The sequence below is a fragment of the Ceratotherium simum genome, chromosome 36 (assembly GCF_057802395.1).
Source record: "Ceratotherium simum simum isolate JZ-2026a chromosome 36, ASM5780239v1, whole genome shotgun sequence".
Classification (NCBI taxonomy): domain Eukaryota; kingdom Metazoa; phylum Chordata; class Mammalia; order Perissodactyla; family Rhinocerotidae; genus Ceratotherium; species Ceratotherium simum.
The window spans coordinates 23,649,742-23,674,520 of record NC_141935.1 but is presented as its reverse complement, the minus strand read 5'-3'; the positions used below and the strand labels follow the sequence as shown (position 1 = coordinate 23,674,520).

The window sequence follows — 24,779 nt, the reverse complement described above, 5'->3', positions numbered from 1 at the left end:
CAAACAGGAGACTATGAGGAATCATTTCCAAAGTCATAGCGGCCTGAACAAATGCAAGAAAGGACCTTTATTTTGGATGTGGACTGAACATTCAAAAGGGAGAGGCGGGTATTCGCTTGCGCAGGCTCAGTTGGAGAAGACAGTTCCGCATACACTGCAGGTTAGGGTGATAAGGCCTAAGCTCCCCCTGGAGAGATCTTAGCATTAAAAATAAGGCAAAGGTCATGGGCACAGCTCTTGTGGTGAGGCTTGGTCTGGTTCAGGGTGATTGGTGTTTGCATCTCCTTAACATAACAAAAGGGAAAAAAACAACTTGGAAAAACAGTTAAACGCTTCCAAACCCACCCTTAAGTTTCCCGGGGCACCCAGTTGATGATAGTGGTGCCGAAGACAGGTGGAAAGAAGTCCGGGTTGGGGTCGGAGTCAAGGTGCTTCTCCTCCTGTGTCACCGCCCAGCTCCTGGAGCCTGGCCCAGCCTGGCAGCTCGCCCATCCTCAGGCCTCCTGAGGCAGACACCACGCTGTCCCCAGGACTCTGGGCCAGGCCCTGCCCCGGGATGGCCCCACTGATGTTGTGGATGGCACCAGAGGTCTGCTGCTGCTGCGGGGACAGGGCCATTCTCTCGGAGGCCAAGTTGCTCAGAATTGGGGGCACGTAAGGCTGCAAAAAATGGGGCGTTAGTGCTCGGGTGGGGCAGCCATGAGATTCCATCCTCCCCCACTGCCCTCCCCCTTCCAGCAGGAGGATACATACAATGCTCAGATCGGACACATAAGGAAATATCAACTTAGGATGTCAGGACCCAAAAAATGCCAACTGCAGGATTTCCGAGTGGCCAGAGTTAATCAGAGAACACAAACAATCACCCAGTTCTCGTGACCACAGAGAAGGAAGCACCCCGATTTCTCAGAAACAGAACTTTTCCTAGCACTGGATTCTAGAATTCCTCACTTCATATAGGAAACAGGTCTACCCACACAGGACAGGCTTAGAATGCCGTCAGTGGGACTTCCGGGAAGCTGAAGGAACCCACATAAGTTATATTTCCTCCCAGTCCCAGGCTCTGGCTGCCGAGCCCGGGCAGACCCGGGCTGCGATGAGAGCTTTCCCTCATCCACCTGTCCTGCTCGTCCCTTGTCTGGGGGGCACAGTCACACCCGGGGGCCTCTGGGTAATGAACCTGTCTGAGAACCTTCTCCCCTGGGGCTGGTGCAAGGACAGACACTGATAAGACTGCCTGACACCCGGGCGGCGGCCACTGAGAAGAATGCTGCTGATGAGACGGGCCGCTGTCCTGGCCCTGGGTCTGTCAGGAAGGCAGCGGTCACAGTCCTGGGGTCCTGTGACTCCATTTTCCTTTCCCAGTTCCACCCCCAGGAGCAGGACCCTGGAGGCTGGAAGCAGGGAGAACCAGGAAGGAAAGGAGTCCTGGTGTCCTTCTAATACTGTGCCATCCTCCCAGGCAGGTGCAAGGTTCATTTGTTGAATTCAAAGGGGAGTTGGTGCGACACCCTCTTGGTGACTGGCAGGGGACCTCCCACAGGCAAGGGCTGGTGAAATGCTCAAGATGGAGCTTCATCAGGCCAGAGGGCCTTGCGATATTGCTCACTGAAGGCCCACACTCACCAGGCATTAAGTGTGCAGAGAAGGAAAGTGAGCAGGGACCAGAAGGGGGATGGGCGTGCCTCGTGGCAAAACTAATCACCTAACAAGAACGATCAAAGGACGTTTGAGGGCCCGTGTGGTTGTGATGGCTGCAAGGACTTGGTGCCCGGGTAAGAACCACAACTTACTGTGAAGGGTGGAGGCACGTGGGCCTCTGCCTTGCTTCCTGTGTTACTTGCCATTTCTTCTGTCTGCAGATAAGAGCAAAACCTTGCAATGATAAGCAAAACTGATCTTCCTGAACTAACACCCTCCAAACAAACAGACTGTTAACACCCAGAACAATAGTACCAGCTGGCAGCAGGCTCCCAGCGGCAGCCCAAGAGAGGATGGGGGGCATTGCAGGGAGCAGGGAAGGTGGTGTGGAGGGAAGCTACACATAGTACCCAACCACCCATGCCTTCCCCGTGGATAAATAAAACCTGCAGAAGGCTGTTGACGTGCTGACACGTGGAGGGGTGGAGGAGGGGTGGACGGTGAACTCACGGTCTTCTCCTCCCAGGCCCCGCTGGGCAGTGTCGAGGGAGGGGCTTTACCTTGTAGTTCAGAGGGCTGAGGTGCTTAAAGCATCCGAAGCAGGTGTAAGCCAGGCCGACCAGGATGGTGAGCAGCAGGACCAGCAAAGTGAACATGTTGGGAGGGGCCCTCGGACCTGTGGACAAAAGGTCCGGCTTTGGGGGCTGCGGGGGGGCAGGGCTGCCACTCACCCTCACCCTGCTGAGGCAGAGGGGCCACCCTCGTGCAGGAACTGTGTGTGACTTCTCCCTCAGGCAGAAAATAAAGAGATGGCATCACCCCCCACCCCCTCCAGCAGCTGGGGTGGTGTCTTCACAGCCTGGAGCACACAGAGTGACCCACTGAAGGGTGGTATTATCCCTGGTCAGATTTCAGGAACTGGGACACCAAGTCAGTGGCAGTTTACCAGCTTCCTTGCCAGGTCAGTTTCCTCCAGGCTCCAGAGTCCTGGGCTAGGTAGGATGGAGGCTCCCCTACCTGACCGGGGCAGAGTCACACACCTCCTCTGCCTTTTTCTTTTCCCAAGAGTGTCAGTTTTCCCTCCCACGTGCCCCACCTCCTCCACACTGTGAGGTGTGAGGGCGTGAGCCCATCCACACCCACAAAAGCAATCGGGACCAGCTTCCCACCTCCTCTGGTTCAGCCCCTTCACAGCCTATAAAGGGACTGTCTTCTCTCTAAGGCTGTCTGGGGCAATCGACCTGGCCTTCACCAGGGTTGCACTTGAGCTCAGGCCAGCTCAGGAACTGGGTTGTCAATGCTGCACTCAAGCAACCCTCACCCTGGGTACCACGTTCTGATTGGACACCCAACCAGCCCTCACCCTGGGTACCACGTTCTGATTGGACACCCCACCAGCCCTCACCCTGGGTACCACGCTCTCATTGGACACCCAACCAGCCCTCACCCTGGGTACCACGCTCTCACTGGACACCCAACCAGCCCTCACCCTGGGTACCACGTTGTGATTGGACACCCAACCAGCCCTCACCCTGTGTACCACGTTGTGATTGGACACCCCACCAGCCCTCACCCTGGGTACCACGTTCTGATTGGACACCCAACCAGCCCTCACCCTGGGTACCACGCTCTGATTGGACACCCAACCAGCCCTCACCCTGGGTACCACGCTCTGATTGGACACCCCACCAGGCCTCACCCTGGGTACCACGCTCTGATTGGACACCCAACCAGCCCTCACCCTGGGTACCACGCTCTGATTGGACACCCAACCAGCCCTCACCCTGGGTACCACGCTCTCACTGGACACCCAACCAGCCCTCACCCTGGGTACCACGCTCTGATTGGACACCCAACCAGCCCTCACCCTGGGTACCATGCTCTGATTGGACACCCAACCAGCCCTCACCCTGGGTACCACGCTCTCACTGGACACCCAACCAGCCCTCACCCTGGGTACCACGCTCTCATTGGACACCCCACCAGGCCTCACCCTGGGTACCACGCTCTGATTGGACACCCAACCAGCCCTCACCCTGGGTACCATGTTGTGATTGGACACCCCACCAGCCCTCAGCCTGGGTACCACGTTGTGATTGGACACTGAGTTGATGCTATTAAAGCAATGAGGGATTTGACTGACTGGTGTGGATGCAGGAACGTGAGGCCAGGGTCTGCCTCCTCACCCCTGCCCAGTCAGGAGGGCCCCTCACCCAGGCGCAGGAGGGAGAAGAAGTAGAGCCAGAACAGGCACAGGATGGTAGCAGCCAAAGCCTGCCTCACAGCCGTGAAGTGGATCCTCTTCTCCAGTTTGGCCGGGAGGTAAACGAAGTAGAGGTTGTGCCGGTCCACCATGTGCTTGAGCAGGATGTAGACGAGGCCTGCAGAGACGGGGCTGTGAGCTGCAGACCCGGCTGGGCCACAGGGGCCCCTCTGCCCCTTCCTCCTGGGGGTGGCTTCTTGTGCATGGAGCTGGGGCTGGGTCTGCTGTTCGACCACAGGAACCTGAAGTTGTGCTAAATGCATAAATCCCTCTCCTGGCTGCAGTGTTCTCTCTCTCCCTACCCCTCCATTCCCCTTTATTTCCCTCCCCTCTCCCTTCCCCCTCCCCTTCCTGCCCTCTTTCTGACCCCAAGGAGTAGAGGTGTCTGATTCTGTCCCCATGGAACACTGAGATTCTAGGATCATTTTGGGGAAAGAGGCTATTTTGCACCCAGATATCTAGGCCCCTCCCATGCTGAGCCCCCCATCCCTCAGTGCTCGCACTCTCCCTCCCTCTCCCCCCAAGCTGACCCCTGCACTCGTCACAGTCAACAGATGCCCGAGGGTCTTACCCCAGGGGTGGCACACAAGGGGGGGTGCTGCCTTTTCTATTCTGTCAGCTTCTTTTAAATTTTTTTTGGTTTTGAAAGAATGATACTGTAGATTTTTTAAATAGTACAAGAGAATATACAGGGAAAACTAAAACTTCCTCCTACCCCTAAACCTCAGCTATCACTGCCAGCAATCTCTTGGGTGTTCTGTTTCCTTCCAGAGTCTTCCATTTTTCTGCCAGTTCCTGATGTTTTCCGTTACAGTCATGCACCGCTTAACGATGGGATACATTCTAAGAAACATGACATCAGGTGATTTCGTCCTTGTGAGAACATCATGGAGTGTACTTACACATACCTAGATGGTACAGCCTACTACACACCTAGGCTATGGTGGGGCTAATCCATGAGACTAATCTTATGGGAGCACTGTAGTGTATGTGATCTGTTGTTGACCAAATTGTCGCTATGTGGCACATGACTGTAGCTGCAAGACCTCAGCCTTTAAAGTCAAACAGTCCTAAGTTCAAACCCTGGCTCTACTCACTAACAATGTATCAAGTGCTTCATCTGTGAAAAGGGCACAGAAACAAGCCCCGCCTTGTAGGACTTTGTGATGTGATGATCCGTGCGGATGCCATGGTGACTGACCAGAGCAGAGGCCACAAACATGAGAGCCTCGGTCATCACTGCTGGCACTGTCCTAGCTGCTGCTGGAGAATCAACCAGGAATCAAGTGGTCAGCTGGCAGAGAGCCTCAGACCAGGAGAAGTACTGAGAGAGGAAGACTAATGGAAGGAATTCACGAGAAGTGAAATTAAATGTGGTGTCCCAAGGGGCTCCTTGGCAGCTTGTGGTTGTGGCTACACGAGGACCTGCGTTGGGGGGGCTCCATAATGCCCTGGTGATGGCTGTCCTGGGCGCTTGGCAGAATCAGCCATCATACCCACCCCAGGACCAGCTCCAGGGCCACTCACCGAATGGCGTGATGAGGGGGCAGGTGATGCTGTAGGCCATGATGACGGTGAAGACGCACAGCATCCACGCGTACATGGCTCCAAACTCAGACTGGGAGGCCTGGTTCTGGGAGGAGGAGGAGGTGACGCGCTTACAGGCTTGTTCCACCCAACACCCCTCCGTGCACTCCAGCTGGTGCCGGGAGAGCAGGGTGGAGAGGGACCCTGGAAATGGGAGACTCACAGCTACCCCGCCCCCCCGAGGTCCTTTCCATCCGTCCACAAGCCTTCTCCAGCTTCACGCAGCTCACCCCTGACCTCCAAGCTGCAGTGATTTATGTTTTCTTAGTGTTTCTGTTGTTCGACTCATGTCGACCCACAGGCCCTTGAGCCCCTGGAGGGCAGAGAGGGTGTGTCTGAGGACAGACTGTAGGGTGACCCCCCCACAGACTTTGGCGTCAGACCCAACATCAGCTCTGCCCCTTCCAGCCGTGAGTCCTGGGCCAGGCGCTTAACCTCCTTACATCTTACTCTGCGCATCTGCAAAGTTGGGACACCAGTGCCCATCTCCTGGGGGTCTGAGGATAAATGAGAGTGCAGTGCTTCTCCAGCTCTCCACTCACGGTACCCACAATGGCAAAGGAGAATAAGAGAACCCCTCACCACCCAGTTTAGGGAATCTCAGAACAAATGCCTGAAGCCCAGAATGCCTTTGACACCTATGGTGATCTTAAGAGTTTATGCAAATAGCTGCTCCTGGAAAAGGAATTTGCTGATTTTAGTTGTATGGATGGGTGTGATGAGACTGGTTAAAATGCAAGATTCCCAACTCTCCTCCACCTGTGAGTCAGAGTGGAGGATTCTGAAGACACGCCACATTCCCGCCGGGCTCCTCGGACCTCCGCTCCCCGCAGAGGCGGCCCTGTGCCCTGGTGAGAAGCACTGAGCACAGGGGCTGGGTGAGTGCCCGCGCTGGAAGCTCTGGAGGGAGTCGGGGCCCTGGCCCGCCCCGCCACCGCACCTGCTTGACGTTCCTGCGGTCGCCGGCCGTCTTGGCCATGCCCATGCGGAAGGTGTAGAGGATGAGGCTGGGCGGCCGCAGCAGCTCCATGCCGTTGCTGATGAAGGCCGAGTCAATGACGTAGTTCACAAAGAAGGCGCCCTGTTGCGGCAGGAAGATGCACCTGGGGGACCGGCCAGTGTGTGAGCTGGGAGCCAGAGGAGCCTCCTTCCCACTGGAGGGAGAGAGGGGCCCTCGGCTGGGCAGGCGCAGAAAGTCCAGGAGATGTTATACTCAGCCTCCACCCAGTAGGTGTGTGTGCAGCACACACACGTGCCAGCACTTTCTCAGCCCCTCCCCCGCTCTCCTGGTGCTCACATCCTAGCTGGGGACACCAACAAGTAAATGCACAGCACGCCAGGTGCCACAGGGGCTCCAGAAGGAGAGAAAGCAGGGCGGCAATGTTTACTAGGTTGTGTAGGGCGGTCAGAGAGGCCTTTCTGATGAGGTGACGTTTGTGCAGAGACGTGGAGGAGGGGAAGAGAGAGAGATCGACAAACCAGGGGAGAGTGCATTCCAAGCAGAGGAAACAACAGATACAACATGCCTGACATGTCAACGGAACAAGGGCAGGGCCGGGCGGGCCAGGGTGTAGGGACAGGTGTGCAGGCTGGCCCGGAGCAGCTCTGACTGCCCGAGGGACCGTGGGGCACGGAGACCTCACAGATGGCAAGGCTGTCACCATGTGCAGAATGAGGGTGGTTGGGCTGGAGGAGGTGAGAATGGTCGGATTCTGGATCCACCTCAGAGACAGAGCAGTCAGGATTTGCTGGTGGAGGGAAGAGAGGAGACAAGAAGAACTCCGAGGGTTTTTGCCAGAGTAACCGGAAAACCGGAGTAATGGGCGGGGAAGTTTGTGGGAGCAGCAGACGTGGAGACAGACGTCAGGAGAGTGGTTTGGGGCAGGTAGAGTCTGCGATGCCCAGTGGAGCTCCAGGTGGGGAGCAGCAGGCAGCTGGAAGTGCGAGTCTGGAGGGGCAGATGGCGTTAGAGTTCAGGGGTCGTCAGGTGGCATTAAAGCCAGGGTCCAGCTGAGGTCACCTAGAGAGGGGGCGTGGACCGAGGACTGACAGAAGCGCTCAGACAGCTGGCATTTAGAGCTCGGGGAGATGCAGGAGAACCTGCCAAGGAGGCTGAGAGGGAGACGCGAGGGATGGGAGACCAAGGTGGGAGAGACCCAGAGCCGGGTGAAGACAGCGTTTCAAGGAGGAAGGCGCAATTAATGTGTCAGATGTTGCCGATAGATCACATAAGACGTGGATTGAGAGCCGACCACTGGATTTAGCAATCTGGAAGTCACTGTCACCCTAGACAAGAGCTGGTTGGTGTCTATGTGTCTGCCTGTGGCTGCCAGCTCCCGAGTCAGCTTACCAGCAAGAACCCATTTAAAATAATTCACTCTGTCCTTCCAGGTAAGCATGGCCAGCCTTCCCTACAGACAGTCCTTTGGGAAAGTCAATCCCGAGCCGAGGGCCTCTATTAGGACCTAAAGTATAGTGTAAGGGGGGGCTGAGGTGAAGCCCAGCTCTGTCTCTTAACAGCTGGATAACCTTGGGCAGGTTATTCCATATCTCTGGGCCTCAGTCTCCTCATCTGTAAAATGGAGCTAATATGAGTGTATACCTCGTAGCTTGTTGTAAAGATTAAACAAGAAAAGAATAAAACACTTGGCATAGCGCCTTCTTCAACAATAGGTATTACTATTAAGTGGGTGAAGGGGAGCAGACTATCCCACCTCAAAATATGCCACTTTGGCATATTGATTATTTTGAATTAAAGTGACTTCAGAAACAGCTGGTACAAGAAGGACCCTCTGACCTGCCTTTGTCCTCCAGAAAGCAGGAAATCTCCCATCTGAAAGGTACCCTCCCTGCACCAGGAGGGCAGAAGGCATGCTTATCACCAGAGATAGGGAATTTAGGGCCAAGAACACTATATATAAAGAAATCTTATTACTTCTTCACTAATTTGCTACCCCAAGTCCAAACCCCTTTGTCAATTCTTTTTTTTCTGTTGTTGTTGTTTTTGTGAGGAAGATCAGCCCTGAGCTAACATCCACACCAATCCTCCTCTTTTTGCTGAGGAAGACCGGCTCTGAGCTAATATCCACTGCCAATCCTCCTCCTTTTTTTTCCCCCAAAGCCCCAGTAGATAGTTGTATGTCATAGTTGCACATCCTTCTAGTTGCTGTATGTGGGACGCGGCCTCAGCATGGTTGGAGAAGCGGTGTGTCGGTACGCGCCCAGGATCCGAACCCCGGCCGCCAGTAGCGGAGCACGCACACTTAACCGCTAAGCCATGAGGCCGGCCCTGTCTTGTCAATTCTTCACAAATTTATTATTTCTTTGTCTAAAAGGTATAAAAAGCTGAATCGTTTGGTCACTTCTTTGAGTCTCATATTTTATGGGCTCCAGTACGTATGAAATTATATTTGTTTTTCTCCTGTTAATCTGTCTTATGTCAATTCAATTATTAGACCAGCCAAAGAACCTGGAAGGGAAGAAGGGAAAAGCTTCCTCCCCTACGTGGGTGTGGTACGAGCTTGAAATGCTAACAAGGACACACATCAGCAATAAGTTTAACTCCACTCTCCTCGAAAAATAATCCCCAGTCCAGACAGTCATTCTGGTTGCAATGTTTAAATATTATTCTCCTTCCCCCTCCCTGGCACCACTGAGACCTAGCAATCCCTTCTCCCCAAGAGGCTCTGTTCTCAGTAAGTAAGTTTCATAGAATGACACTGCAACTAATTGAGTTTGGGCCTAAAAGATGAACCACATTTCTGCACATGTAGCACAAAGTGGGTCAGCTCCCATGGTGTGGCCAAAGGCCCCGCCTGGCCCCAGCCCAGCCAGGCCGCTGGTAGGGGTGGTGGGGAAGCCCCAGGCCCTGTGGTCTGGGGGAGGAAGACGGTGTGTCCTGAAGCATAGACTACCCTCCCCCGAGTGCAGCCCCAGCCGGAGCCCCTGTGGCTCTGGAAACTCCAAAACTCAACGTGGTTGATACTTACTCCAACCTTATACAGGCGTCTGAGAAAGTCTTGTCAAAGAGCCACCGGAAGAATAAATCCAGACTGAAAGAAAAATGAATCCCATAACAATTTATTTCTAACATTCCATGTGATCACTACACGTTGTCATTTTTTCCTGCTCTGCAAAACAGGCCGGAATCTCAAAATCTACATTTGTTCTCTCAGTTACTACAATGTAACTTATCAGGGCCTGCTTTAACAGAAATTTCCTTCCTTGAAATAAACAAAGCCAGGATTAGACCCCCACCTAAGTAGGAAGTCGGTGATGTTTCGTTTTTTATGCTTTTTTCTAAGCAAGTGAGATCTATCTCCGGAAAAACAAATGGGCCACACCACTGCACTCCAAGTGGGTGGGAGAGGCTTAAACGTTGTCAGGGCTCCGGTCCCAAACCATTTCCATTTTCCTGGGGACAGTGCTCTCCAGACGCGACCCTGAGTCTGAATTCAGGGCAGGAGGTGTTGACATGTACCTGGTGAGGCCGAGAGAGGGCAGAATCAGCACCATGAAGATCAAGAATATGTAGACCTTGGTCATCATGATCCGGTTTTTCTGAGACCTGCAGGAAGTCAGAGGTGAGCCCTCACAGTCCCCCAAATGCTCCAGGTGTCCCCAGTAAGGCCCCTGTTGTGTGTGCATTGCCCTGGGAGGGGGCATCAGAGACACGCTTCTCAGGGGAGGGGCCCTGAGCTCCCGGGCACTTACATGGTCCAGTGAGACTCCAGCAGCGTAGAACAGTAGACGATGGTGGGGAGCAGGGCTGAGAAGAACCACAGGAGGAGGGTTGGGAAGAACTGGCTGATGATTGCATTCTAGAAAACAAGGGCCACAGCAGAGAGAGTCGGGGGGCTGTCCACCAACGGGGCTTTGAGGCCATGACCTGTTAGCAGGGTGGCACAGTGAACTCCTGGGGTCGAGTTGGATCATCCTTGACCCCCAGAACCAGTGCTGTGCCTGGTACAACATAGATATTCCATAACGTTGGATGAACAGACAATAACAGGACCTGATATTTGTAGAGCTCTTTAGAGCCAAAAAGCAACCTCACATCCAACTGAGCTCCACTCGTCTCACTGACGAGAGACAACCTCCTCCGTTCCCTGGAGAAAACCAACGATGGATGCCAAGGGAAGATAGAGCGCTGAGGGCCAGGGTCCTCCCCAGCTGGCCTGCCCTCTCAGGTCCCACCCGACTCACCAGTACCGCTTCATGTTTGTCCCCAACCCCATCTAGGCCCGTTGTATTGTTATCATAACTACATGGTTCGATTAACTGAGTACTTTCCCTGATTAAATGTGCATCAAAATAGAGAGAAAATCCCTGAAAACTAAGTTGGATACTTTCCAAAGACTTGAGAAAGGCCAATTTCTTACAAATGCTGTTGAATTAGAGGAAAGCAAGTCAACTATAAAAGAGAAGGAAATGGAATCTGGGAGGCTCTATGCTTAGAACAGCTTTGCAAGTAGCTTCACATTTTTGCTTTACTCTGAGAAACCACAATTGGAATCACAGACAATGAAGTGAGGGTGTGGTTTATGTAAAAGAGAAAAGGGGACTCTCATCAGCAGATCCTCCCTCAAAAGAACAGGCCTTGACCACTTATCAATAGATTGGCAAGGAATGAACGTCTACATGCTTGAAATCTAAACAAAACTGCTTAATGTACCCTATGTACTTCTTATATATACCGAGTCAGATAAGAGGGCTTCAACCACACGTTAGCTATTCGAGCATCATCACAGCAGCCCCGTGAGTATAACACGGCAGGGGTTTTAACTCCAGGTTTTGGATGAAAAGCCAAGGCTCAGAACCCATCAGCCAGGGACTGGCCGGGCGACGACCAGGACCTCTGGCTCCCAGCCCAGCATGCTTCCCAGCAGGATTAAATGCCACGTGGGATTGGAAGACAGAAGGAGATTTAGGGTGATTTTTCAGCAAAGGCAATGTGGGAAACCAATATCTTTTTAAGTAGATGCCAACTCACGGCATGTTTAGCTGTTATCTCATGGATTCATCTAAGATTTTTAAAAATCATTCATTCCCTATCTAGAATCAATGACTTTATAACAAGATTCTCAGAAACTGAAATGTAAGAGAAATATTAACTTATGATTCTGCCACCCCAGTCAACAAAGCTCTTTGCATTCTTTCCTACCCGGTCCCCACAGCATCCATCATACACATGTATCACTATGACCATTGCATACAGACAATTTTACATTCTACTTTATGACAAGCCTCCCACGTCTGCCACAAAGTCTGTACAATTTCTTAATGGATGTTTAACATTCTATCGGAATGAATATACCTCATTCAACTCAAATGACCCCTAGTGTTGAACATTTAGATTGATTCCATTAAAAAATATATATATATCATTACAGTAAAGACATTGTAATAAATGTGGCCATGCCTGCTCAGGGCTTCAAAGCACAGACATGAGCTGAGTGACATGGCCTCCTGGTTCAGTGTCCCCCACATCCCTTGATTCCCATTCCTTCCCCACACACCAGCCCTCCTGTTTCCAGCCCTCCTGGGATGGGCCTTGCAGAAGGGTCACTCACATTCAGTGCATAGATGGGTTTGGTGACACCGAACTTGTCCATGATGGACAGGAAGATGGAGGGTGTGGTCAGAACAAACAGCACCATGAAGAGAGTGAGGTTGATGCCCAGCCACCGGCACCACCAGCGGAGGCCCTGGACAGAGAGGTTCTTCCTGCAGAGGGGAGGACACAGGCCCTGTAGGCTAATCTCCCACCTAGACACCAACAATGCCCACGGCTTTGGTGGGTCAAAGGTCAAATTTAGGCAAGGCAAGAGACTAGCCCCAGGGCTCTGGCTGAGGGCCTATTCAACCTCAGGAGTGCAGATAAGCATTCTGCACTGACCTTCAGCTATAGGAAGGTCAAATTTCGGGTTCCTGTGAGCTCAGAGGGCAAACAGGTTATTCGCTGCTAATGTGGCTCCCCAGCTGGAGTCTGGGTGTTAGAACCTGCCTAAAGGGCTACATGAGCACGCAAGCAGACATGAGCACGCAAGCAGACCAAACGAGGCTCTGACACGGCCATTCTTAGACATGCCTGCGATGCTCTGTGACTAATGACACATTCTTCCTGCGGGGGCCACGGTCTGGGGTGCAAGGAGGACGGAGGCAGGGACAAAGGCACAAAGACCCAGCTGGACCCTGCCCTGGCCTCTCACCCACCAAGAACAGACCCACAAACCAATCCCAGGTTTAGACAGCCCTATGAACCCAAGAGCAGAACTGTCAGAGGCTGAACTAGAGCCCAGTGGAGACAAGCACCCAAAGCTCGCTCTGGGTGAGGAACTGAGCCGGGCTGGATGGCCAGCCGTGCTGGGGCCGCTGCTGGGGCTGCCCTCACCCCGGTCACTGGGCTTAAGGCTCCAGATGGACTTGCAGACACAGCTTAGCTCACCAGCGTGTCCCCCAGGCTAGACAGGCTGCTGACACACTTGACCTAAGGCGGCACTGTCCCATACAGTAGCCACGAGCCACATGTGACTACTGAGCATTGAAATGTGACTGCTCCAATCAAGATGTGCTAGAAGTGTAAAATCCACACTGGATTTCAAGACCATGAGTATGAAAAGGAGAACGTAAAACAGCTCAATTTTTAAAGAACTGATTACATGTTGAAATGATAATATTTTGGATGTATAGGGAGAGATACATTACTAAAATTAATTTCAACTGTTTTTTACATGGCTACGAGGAAATTTCAAATTCCACACGTAGCTCGCATTATACACCTACTGGACACCGCTGATGTCAGGGAGCAAGACTGGAGTGAAGCCCCAGGTGAGGACGCACACCCCTGCATCCTGCCCCCACCACTGGCCCAGACAGGTGCAGGAGACCTCTGTGGTCTCCCTGAGTGCAGGTCACTTCTGTGCTTCCAGATGACTGGGCAGCCCCCACCGGTGCCCAGGCGTCTTTCCTGCCCCTCCCCAGCCCGGGGCTCACCAGCAGATGTCCTCGGGGTGAGAGGCCAAGGTGACCGTCCACTTGGAGGGGCAGAGCTCTCTGCTGTAGGAGGATGGCTGGGGCTCACCTTTGCACTGAAGGCCCTGACACTTGGAGGTGTTGAAGTCTTTCAGGATGCTGCCAGGAAATGCAGAAATGCCAGGGCCCAGACCACCCGGGGTACCACGTACACACGTGGGAGCCTCATGGCACAGGGCTTTGCCGTATTATTAGTCCCTTATCATTCACTCTATGAAGAGATGCCATGCTCGGCGCACTATGTGGAGGATTTTGCTTAATCCTCAGAACAACCCTGCAAGCCAGAGATTACCATTCCTATTTTACAGATGAGAACACCGATGCTCTCTGAGTTAGGTTCTGTGCCCCATCCATTTGACTCCAGCGCCCATGCCGTTTGCACTGCCCCGCACTCTGCTCCTCCTCGGGGCCGACCATCTCTTCCCCGCCCAGGAAGCTGGAGCACGTTGCACCCTGCTGCCAGTGGCCTCACCTTTCCAGCCCTCTCTTCTTCCGCAGCCCCAGAGCAGCACGAGACCATGTTACATGTGGACTGTTCCCATTCTGACTCCAAGATTTCCCTCCCTAGGACTCCCACCTCAACCCTCGCCACTCTTTCCCCCTTTAGTCTCATGAAGAACCCACCAGCGCCCTGCTCCTCTCCCCCTGCACCCCTCCTCTTGCCACTGGCCTCCTCCAGGCTCCCTCACTTCCGGGTCTGCAGGGCACATGCGAGAGACTGTTCCCAGGGTCCACGCTGCCCGAGCAGGGAAGACACGGGAAGGGGCATTTGCCTGGCCCCCTCCTTTCCACGTCACTCACCCGACCCCATCCCCTGTGGCTCCCAAGGCCAGATGACACCAGATCCCAGGAGCTTTATGAGCTGGGGCCCAGGCGAAGGAGCACTATGGGAATGCACTCCCAGGGCCGGGCTCTCTGCAACCATGAGTGCCCTGGGTGCCCAGGGCTCTTCCCCACAGCTGTGCAGTGGTAGGAGGATGGGACGCCCATCCTCAGAAGGATCTGTGGTCCCAGAGTGCACATCTGAAGGAGGGCGGCATCCATCCCCCCTGGCAGAAGGCTGGGGGACACAGAGGCAACGGGACCTGGGGGGCAGCTGGAGAGAGCCCAGCAGGGGGAAAGGCCACATCAACCCGGGAGGGGCTCAACTAGAATCACCCGGGCCCAGCTGTCCACGAACACGGGCTGGGCTCACAGAGGGAGTGAGGGTGATGCTGCCTCCCAGTCACGTCCGAGGAAGGAGATGGAAATGCCAGAGACAAATCCCAGCCATGCTGACTCAGAGGGACAGCAAGTCATCTGGAGGGGACAGGGAGTCAGCCGAGGAGGTGGCTGGGACACGCCCACACTCACTAGGTGGCCATGGACTTCTCCTGGAAGGTGACGAAGGCCATTCCCAGCGGCTGGTCCCAGACCCTGGATTCCTCCTCTGTGATCTTCTCCATCAGCCAGTCCTTCATGTGCCTGTAGTAAGAGATGGCGTCCTCCTGCCAGAGGACACAGCCCCTTGTGACGACGTGGCCCTGGGCAGGTGTCAGGGGGACCCCAGCACCTGCACTCCTGATTGGGGTGTGGGCCCTCACCCGCTCACACCCGGGCACTTCGCAGCAGCAGAACTGGCCGCAGGGCTTGGTGTTGATGAGGGTCCTCTGGCCTGTCTTCATCTGCAGGTTTGTGTAATAGGTCAGGCTATTCTTGGTATTTTCTCTGCAGTGGAGGGAGAAACTTCAGACTCACAGTCCTGTGGTACGGACCCCACACCCACCGTTCAACCATCGGTCACCACCAGACCCGGGAGTTCAGCTTTCTGAACAAGAAAGGGGCGGAGCCACCCTCCCCGCTCCCCAGCTGGGGGAGCCAAGGCCGCCATGGAAGAAGGGTGAGCATCTCAGAGGGGGAAGGCGTCAGACAGCTGCGGGCCAGCTTAACCCAGGCACGCCCGCCCGCCAGCCCTCCCTTACCTCTCCTGGCACAGGTCCATCAGCCTGGCCACATCGTAGCAGAGCTGGACCTCCACCACTTCACACGTGGGGTACGCGTCCCTGTGCCCAGCACGGGCCAGAGGCAAAAGACGGCCATTAGAAAAGAGAACCCCCAGGTGGGAGAGACCCCCAAGTCTCCAAGGGTGGCAGAGCAATAACACTGCTCATTTCTGTGCCAGCAGAAACCTCTTTTCTCTTTGTCTTTACCAAAGGGGGAAGTTTTGAAATTTAATACAGATAGGGCTTTAATAGCATGAAAGTAAAACTGCCAAGTTCATACCTACTTGGTTTTAAATCGGCTGGCACTTCTGGGGAAAAATGAACAGTTTGTTGTCTCCTCTACTCACCCAAAGGAACAGATTTACTGTCTGCTCTACGTCCTATCTGCCTTGGACCATCACTGAAATCCTATCCAGTCTGCAACCCTTTTGAAGGTCACAGGCTTTTTAGGTCTAATGAAAGTAAAGGACCCTCAGCCCAGAAAATGTTTACACACACATTCACAATCACAGTAAAATACTTATCAATGTGCCATATACATACTCACTATTGGCCAGGTACTGTCACAGCGTTAACTTATTTAATCCTCACCATAGCCTGTGAGGTTTTGTCCCCATTTTACGGATGAGGAAAATAAGGGTCAGAGAGGTTAAATGACTTCTGCCCCAGGTCACACAGCTGGTGAGTGTCTGAGGCAGGATGTGAATCCAGGTGGCCCAGCTCCAGGGCCCACGTCTATAGCCACCATATGATGCTCCCTCAGCGTTCACACAAATCGTACACACGGCTCCTGGGGCTTCCTGGACCGTGTAAATCCCCACCTACTACGTGTAAATCCCCACCTACTACATGCCAGGCACTGTGCTGGGTACCAGGGATGGAGCCTGGGTAAGTTTACACTTTAGTGAGAGAGACAGCCAGTAAACACATCAATCATTCATTTACTGTCGTGTGCCACATAACAACGTTTCAGTCTAGGATGGAACACATATACGATGGTGGTCCCAAAAGATTAGTACCATATAGCCTAGGTGGGTAGTAGGCTATACCATCTAGGTTTGGTTAAGTACACTCTATGATGTTCACACAACGACGAAATTGCCCAATGGCACATTTCTCAGAACGCATCCCCGTCGTTAAGCGACATGTGAGTGTAATCAGTAGGACAATTTCAGGTTCCAGTAAGAGCTCTGAGGAAGAAAACCGAGGTGTACACATCCCTGCTACAAGGCGAGTTCACATGTCACTCCCCATGGATTGCAGCAGGGGGCACTAGAAGGCCTCCTAAGACAGGAGAAAGTATGACTCAGTGTTTGTCTGGGCAGGAGGAGACCTTTTCCTCTTTAAGCTTATACATTCAGTGGAACTACTGTTTCCAAATGTGGCCTAGCAGGCAACTCTGGGAGATTTCATTTTACAATTCTGTTTATACTAATAACTTGCTTAGCAAGTGTTTTTATGAATAACACAAAGTTAAAGCATAACCGACCCCGACTCTGTACTACAAATTAGTGATGCTGAATTGATGAGGAATGAATACAGGCTAAACCTCAGCTCCTGGCCCCGGTTCAAGCCTTCCAGCCCAGGGTCCTTGGCCCTTCCACAGCACCAGCAGAGCTGGCACACGGCAGCCATTTGATGCTCATGTGGCAGGGCCAGGTCCTTTTCCAATCTCACCTGGGTGCCCAAGGGGAAGACGTCAGGTGCTTACCTAAGGTACCTGCCCCGTGGGACTGTGCTGGTCCCCCCTGGAGGGGGCTCAGCTCCCCTTTCCATCCACAGCCCTGCTCACCGGAAGTGGCTCTCCACGGTCTCCTTCCTGGCACCTCTGGGGAGTCCTATGATGAACAGCGTCCGTCTCACCTGCCAGAGAAACACACCAGGGAGAAAAGTCACCAGGGCCAGCCAGCCTCTAGGTGAGCCCAGGTTTTCCACCCCCTTCAAGCCTCCCAAAGGAGAACAATGGGAACTCAGAAGGCTCAGGTGTTCTTCCATGGCCTGGCAGAGCCCTGAAGCCTGTTATTCACACAGCATCTTCTTCCAGGCTGTACAAAGAATACTTTTCCAAAGCAATTCCATGAACTTCCTGATGACAGGAGACTGAGAAGAACCCGGAGAGGGAAAGTGACTCAAATGGGGTCACACAGCAGATCAGAGGAGGACCCAGGCCGGGGACCAAGTGCTAGAAACTCTCCCTCCCCCCTCAAGCTGTGGTTGCAAAGAGAGGGGGCTTCTCTCCACCCGGACTTCTTGGAAGTTACTGTGAGTCAGTAACTACAAGCCCAAACCCTACAAATCTAACGGCTGGTCGGCAGAATGGGGGAAAAATATCTAAATCCCAAAACAATCTATCAGAAAATTAAAGAAAAAGAAGATTAAGCCAATGTGGAGCACAAATATGCAAGCCCGATTCCACAGAGGACCCCCCGACCTCCCTCAAGCTCACAACACGGTGGTCCGCTGAAATGAGTCTGGGCTGCCATTCCTTCCGGCCTCTCCTGAGACCCTCCCCAGCACTGCCCGCCCCCAGCCTCACTCACCAGGTTGTCCTCTGAGCACCTGATGGACCGGGTGTGGTGCCGCATGCAGCCCACGGTGAGGAAGAGGTAAATGACGGCAAAGACTGAGTGCAGCCAAAGGAGGTTGTTGCTGAGGAGGGGACGGCGCCCACCATCAGGGCTGGGCTCCCAGGCAGGGACTGAGGGTGCAAGGGCTGGGCGGGGTTGCCCTCATGGCACTGGGCTGAGGGCCGAGGGCTTCATCACCACAGACGCCTCCAACAGAGGCCGTGTGGCCCACGTGAACACTTGAGACGTCCCCTGGCCCTGTCCTGACACCCGAACCCCAGACCCACGGGGCCTCCGTGTTTCCTAAAACCCGCTGCAAAACTGCAGCTGCCGGGGCGTGTCCCTGCCCACAGCCCAGCAGCACACTCACTTTCCACTTGGTCCCACCCATCAGCACCCCCACACCCTCCTCCCCAACTCACCCAGTCTGTAGGTTTGCTATTGTCGTCCTCCCAAAACTGTTATGGTCTTTGTCTGCAGAGAAGCACAGATTATTAGTCCAGGGTCACAGTGGGGAGGGGGACGGGGGCAGGACCAGCCTTGGTGTGTGGAGCTCTGAGGAGAAGCACAAGCCGGCCAGACCAGCGGGAGGACAATGACATCTGTCCAGTCTTTTCACAGCTACACCCACCATGGCCTCTACTTCACTCCAAGACGCTCCCTGACAACTTCCCAACCTACCATGTGGGCAAAGTCAAATTGGAATTCGTCTTGCTTTGAGATTCTTGTGGCGTTCCCTGAGAAATCTAGAAACATCCTAAGCTGCTCCCAAAACCAAAGGAATCATTGGGCATAAAAAGCAGATTTGTGATGACATTTTGGAAGCTGGATTCCTGCAGTTGCTTGGAAATATAATTCCATGACCTGATTTTGACTCTGAGCATCACAAACACCTTCCGGATCCACTAACTGTGGCCTCCTGACTTGGGTGGAGCGGGAAAGTATAAAGCACTCTCTGGGAGCCCCTGATTCCATAGATCTTGGGTTTTTCCTCCTACTTAGATAGAACTGGAATTGATATTAGAGGCCCCTGCTCTTGGCCCAGGTTTGGAGTGGATTCTTCTCCAGATCTTTAATCAGATGGAAAAGTCCAGAAAGTCACCTTGAGACCCTCTCACATCTGAACGTGGGCACGAATCCTGGGGTTCTGGTCACCACGATGAGCCCTTCCCCTAGGGCTGCAGCTCTGCCCGGGCCCAACTCAGACAAGACGAGGGGTCCTTACCCAGCAAGTCTCCCGAGAGGTTGACGGGCAGGATGACACACAGAGACAGGAAGCTGACCACCACCAGCAGGACGATGATGTGTTTCTGGAAGGACAGGTAGTGGATGGCGTCCTCCCCACACCGCTCCCGGATCTGGTCATGGCTGGCAAGACACACACACGGGATCTCAGTGAGCAGTAGTAACAGGCCGGGCCCGGGGCCTTGTACGGATTGTCTCATTTAATCCCCATGAGCGTCCTGTGAGGCAGGTTCTCATTTTATCCACATTTTTTTTACGTATGAGGAAGCAGAGACACAGAAAAACTGCATAACTTTACGGTCACACGGGTTATAACAGCAGAGCTGTGACAGAACTTCAGAGCTGCCCTCAGCCCCACAGTCCTGGACGTGGGAACCTACCACCACTCCATCTGACGGCCCTAGAAACATTTGTGCCCACATCTGCACGTGGGTGAGGTGTGTAAATACACTCACCCACAGCCCCTCCCGCGTCCATGGACAAGAAAGCCACCTACGGTGCCTGCGGGGCAGCCCCTCCTGAATGAAGCTGGGGGGGGCCCCGGCTCAAGGCCCCATCTCTCCTCCGTCTCCCCTCAGACGAGCCGGGAGAGAGAGGTGCAACCACTGCTCTAAACGTTCCATGGCTCAGTCCATCCCGCTGCCCCGGCCACGCCCCTGCCATGGCCCCAGAGATGGGGGGTGACTGGCTCCGCCCTTTCCCACCCTCAGGGCTGCATTTGGAGGCTCCAGGTCACTGGGGCACCAGAAAATTCCGGGTTCTCACAGCCAGACTGCCGTGCTATGCAGGGAGCCGGGGGATCTCCCCCTTTCCACTCTCCTGAAGGGTCCTGCTTCCAGAAGGCCGGGAAAGCACTGCCCTGGGAAGAGTCAGGGAAGCCAGCGCTGCAGCATAAAAAGGCAGATCTGAAAGGTGTGGAGCATGGGCTGTGCGCTCAGACAGACAGACGGACCACAGTGGTATCCAGCTCACCCCGCTCCGGGAGCGGGTCACGGGCTCACTGAGGCTGGGACCTGAAGCAGGGAAGCTACTGCCGCCAGGTCCCCGGAGACTCAGCAGGTGCCCAAGAGGCGGGAGGACCAGGCCCCCGACGCCGCGCCCGCACCTGGCGGATGCTCGGAAGGATGCTCGCTAACGTGACTCCTTTCTACCATTTACCCGGAGGACGAAGCTTTGCAATGAACTACACTGCTTTCACTTCTGCCTAAACCACCAAATGACACACTTTGCAAAATACGTGCCTACGAAACAAATATTGAGGAAGATCAAAACCAACAAATCAGCAGTTTTCAGTACAGTTTTCCATGAGATGCTCTTCTGACTTCCCTATCCTGCTGGGGAAAGGCCACTCAGAAGGAAATGAAGCGATTTCTTTACAGGTCAGTTGTAACACTGGCCACGAGCAGCTGTTAAAACTTAATTGTAGCTTCAAAAAAGCCAAAGGGCAGTCCATTCTGTGACTAGAAGAGAAGAGAAGCAGCACTGGGAGTTGAGACGGAAAAATACGCCTGATACGGCACTAAAATGACCAAGCAGAATACACAGCTGCACCCACACGACAGCCCCACTCGATGTCCACGCGGAGGGGACTGGAGGGGGACACGGAACAATGAAACAGCAGGAAAGGCGAGGGGAGCGACTGCACTGCAAACTTGTCAACAGCCTGTGCTGGTTACCAGGAAAACGATGAGCCTGAGTCTCTGGTTTTGCCCCACCCGGTCCAGGCTGAGAGTGGGGTCCACAGCCCAGGGATAGGAGGGGTGGTCTGAGCCCCCACCAGCAGAGGCCATGGAGAGCGGCCCTCCAAAGGAAAACAAGCTGTGGCATCTTTCAGAGGTGGGTTATGGTGACTTACAATTCCTTCTTATTGCTTCTTTTCTGTGTGTGATGGACTTGATCACAGTGACTGTATCACTTCCAACATGAGGAGGAAATGCATCCTAGTGACACGCTTTGTCAGGGGCAGGGAAGGGTGGTGTTGGCAAATCCACCTCTCCCACCACGGGCCCCTCCCCCGTGAACCCCCTCCTCCTGCCCCCTCCTGCTCCAGACCAGAGGTCACTGTCTGCTTCTCCAGAAACCCTGCCTCCTGCCGGTTCCCGAGAACAGCTCCCACCCAACTCTACCGTTTACAACATGCTCTCGCGCGTACTAATTCATTTGATTCTGACAGGGCAGATGCTATCCTTGGCCCCTTTTACAGTTGGGGAAACTGAGGCCCAGAGAGAGGGACTTACCCAAAGTCCTATAACTACCATATTTCATCAATTCTAAGACGTCCTCTTCATATCTTGACCCCTCTGAAGTGGGGTGCACCCTAAAGTCATAGCTGATCGCAGCCTAACAGGCAGCATTTCGCATTCCCAGTGCTGTGTACAATAAGGCGTGTGTGACAACGATGGCTCCTTAGACTCGCTGGACACGGCAGCAGGTGGCAGAGCCGAGACCCACGTCTTGGCTCCCTCCACCACATGAGAGGAGACCACCCAGCTCTTAATACCGAGAGCCTCTTCAGGATTTCTCTCCACAGCCCCAAGTTTTGAAAAAAGAAAACGTTTAACCAAGTGAGCTGAATGTGTCACACAATCATCATTTCTCCACTTTTCACTAAATCAAAGACATGTGAAACGGCCTAGAAGGGCTTCCACCCAAATATATCAGTGTTAACTATTAGTAGATAAAACTCCCGCCTAAAGCAAAACATTGGCTTCAATTAGCTTGCGGGGGGCAGCCTGGGCCACCTGGATTCTCGGCCCCCACACACTGCCTCAGACAAGAACTGAAAAGAATCTAAGAGACCCCAGCGCCGGGCCAGGCGTCTTGGCTCTTTCCTCCTGTTTGGCCCAACACCCAAACAGACCCGCCCATACAAACACCCCCAGCCGCCCCTGCTGAACCCACCTCAGACTGAAGATCGCCGTCAGCCAGGGGCAGCATCCCTGGAAACGGAGAGAACGGGGGTTAGCTTCCAACATCTTTGTCTTTGGGAGGCAGACAGAATCATCGTCTTTGACATTAAATAACCATTAAACTCCTTATATGAAAACGGTGCTTTTCTCTCAAATTCAGCCAGTGACCCCCTTGTCTCACACGTGACAGAGTCTGCACACTCCCAGTCTTTCATAATATGCACCTGTGCCTGGAAATCTGAGGAAAACCTCTCAAGTTCTGACAATTTGTGGAGTTACACTGGCTCCAGGGTCAAACGTGAAACTTGAACCAAGAGCTGAAGACCGCTCAGGGCAGCTCTGGAGAAGCTGACAGGGGCTTCTGCTTGACTGTCTCAAAAGGACGGAGTGAGATGTGGGACTAAAACGAGGAAAGGAGCCTAATTGATTGGACAGTTCCTTGGGGCGGGATTTAGGGAAGGAAAAGGGTTTCGGTAGGTTTTATTGTCCATCGAATCTCTTAGACTTACTACTCCCTAAAGCCGGACTGTTACCAGCTGGGAAAGACAAATATTCATTCATCATTCACTCGACAATTACTCAGCAGCTCCTGGGTGTCAGGGGCTGGGGAACAGCGCTGGGTAAGACACGGTTCCTGCCCACATTTGGCTCATAAGCTAGCGGGCAAGTCCACAATTAACTGTCCCAGCAAGCCCTTACAAGTGCTGGGACCACAGGGGATTCCGCAGCCCACTGCCTGAGAGTCAAGTCTCAGGGTCCTGGGTTATCCAGCTGCCCTGTTCCCCGTGGCACTTCCCGACTTCAGGAGCCTCTGTCAATGCAGAGAAGAGCTCTCACCAGCAGCTGCCACTCGAGACCCGGGGACTAGGTTAGCAGCTGAACAGGAGCACCGCTGCCCTCTCCCTGCCAATTCGTTACTGCCCATCCCTGTCCCTCACCCCCTACCGCCTGGTGACAACCACAACTGTCCCTCAGATACCAACCTGCTCGCTTTCAAAGTCGTGTTGCCCTGAGTAGGAAGACGATGACAATCTCTGGAATCTGGACCCACCAGAAGCACAAAAGGAAAAAATGACAGATAATTCTTAAAAAAAGTCTCAACACTTATGTCCAGTATCTTTCTGCCTCTTAGAGCTCAGGAGCAGAGCTACCAGCCCTCAATGGCTGGGACAAAATATAACCCATCCTGTGAACAGTACAGATGAGGGCAATGGCCATCACTAGGTGTGGTGAGATAAACTCTCTGTTACGTGGGATGAACACTGTGGGGTCAGCGCATCATGGACCATCCTGTGCCCACACCCTTGAGCCTCAGCACTGTAACTGGTCGACCTGAAGTGACTTCAAAGTGTTGCCTGTTTACAATATATTTCCCAATAGAGCAAATAAAACTCGGAATATACTGTGTTTTATCAAATCTAACACATCACTGGTTGTAAGGAACATACTTGTTTTATGAACCACTAAGAAAGAAAAAATGCTGTCGATTCAACTGTGACGACCATTGATAATAAGTTACATCCCAATTTCAGAGACGAGAAAATGTCAAAATGTGCATTGTGGAGTTGATGAACTATGACATTTTACACTGTGGCATTTTAATCAGATCCTTTCTTCTGAGTAACCCATAAAAATGGCCCCTGCACTAGGAATTTGAGGTCTTTGCAATATGTTAATTTTGCTTCTCTCTATTTTCCTATCCTGGCTCCACCATCCCACCTCTAATGGCATAAGACATGGAGAATCTTGTGGGAGATCAAGATTTGGCCACCCTGAAATATATCTCTTTACCTTGATTGTTTTCTCTGAGGGACGTTTGACCTCCCCCACAAACTGCCTAAAGAATTTAAAACAAAAGATCTGTTTCAGGAAGGAGTTATTATCATGACTGCTATAAAGATAATGTAGGATAGAGGTTACAATAGAAAAGGCACCAACAAGCCCATCTTATCGGGAGTTCTGTCTCTCTGGCCACATTCTTTGGATGGCCCTGCGAGGAGTTGCCAGACCATCATTTACAAGGGAAGTCTCCATTTGTAAGGGTATCTCCCTCTCTGTATTGGGAAGAGGGGGGATGAGCTCATTTCTAGAGACTTATCAATGTGGAAGGTGAGGCCTTGGGGCTGCATAATAAACCTTACTCTTGTTTACTGTGCTTTAGTGGTAATCTCCTGTAACTGACTCCCCCAACCCCCAAAATCCTCCTTTGTCATTGGCTGAACATGGTATTTAAGACGAGAATTTCTGCTATTGTGTTGAGAAACACAGTGTCCCTACTTTCTCCCATGCATACATGTTATTAAACTTGGTATTATTTTCTCCTGCTAACCTGTCTTGTTATTATTTGGCCAGCCATAAGAACCTTAAGGAAAAGGGCAGAAGGAGATTCTCCCTCTTCCCCCTACAATCTTAACCCTCAAAGCCTTTATGGAGAACTGTCTCACTTGACCCTCACAGCCAGGGAGGTGGCGGGGTCTCCTGACGTCCAGTGCTCTACTCTATTGCGGGACATGGCCCCTCCTAAGGGTGAATGTGCCACAAATGCATGGGA

General features: G+C 53.1%; 1 protein-coding gene across 4 annotated transcripts in view; it reads right to left on the bottom strand.

Moving 5' to 3' along the window:
* Window positions 1-36: 36 nt before the first annotated feature.
* The window catches only part of LOC101398314 (mechanosensitive cation channel TMEM63A-like), a 34,984-nt gene continuing 10,241 nt past the window's right edge, over window positions 37-24,779 (bottom strand). For all 4 annotated transcript variants that reach the window (XM_014794641.2, XM_087424417.1, XM_087424419.1 and 1 more), the window contains 20 exons: window positions 23,212-23,269; window positions 22,221-22,258; window positions 19,300-19,442; window positions 18,497-18,548; window positions 18,048-18,156; window positions 17,300-17,370; window positions 15,487-15,567; window positions 15,109-15,232; window positions 14,879-15,012; window positions 13,487-13,624; window positions 12,064-12,217; window positions 10,205-10,311; window positions 9,972-10,058; window positions 9,481-9,543; window positions 6,432-6,594; window positions 5,432-5,537; window positions 3,855-4,022; window positions 2,202-2,317; window positions 1,794-1,856; window positions 37-660 (listed from right to left, as the gene is read on the bottom strand). In XM_014794641.2, coding sequence (XP_014650127.2) covers window positions 424-660; window positions 1,794-1,856; window positions 2,202-2,317; window positions 3,855-4,022; window positions 5,432-5,537; window positions 6,432-6,594; window positions 9,481-9,543; window positions 9,972-10,058; window positions 10,205-10,311; window positions 12,064-12,217; window positions 13,487-13,624; window positions 14,879-15,012; window positions 15,109-15,232; window positions 15,487-15,567; window positions 17,300-17,370; window positions 18,048-18,156; window positions 18,497-18,548; window positions 19,300-19,442; window positions 22,221-22,258; window positions 23,212-23,269 — 2,212 coding nt within the window. In that variant the 3' untranslated portion in view covers window positions 37-423. The remainder of the gene's footprint in view (window positions 661-1,793; window positions 1,857-2,201; window positions 2,318-3,854; window positions 4,023-5,431; window positions 5,538-6,431; window positions 6,595-9,480; window positions 9,544-9,971; window positions 10,059-10,204; window positions 10,312-12,063; window positions 12,218-13,486; window positions 13,625-14,878; window positions 15,013-15,108; window positions 15,233-15,486; window positions 15,568-17,299; window positions 17,371-18,047; window positions 18,157-18,496; window positions 18,549-19,299; window positions 19,443-22,220; window positions 22,259-23,211; window positions 23,270-24,779) is intronic.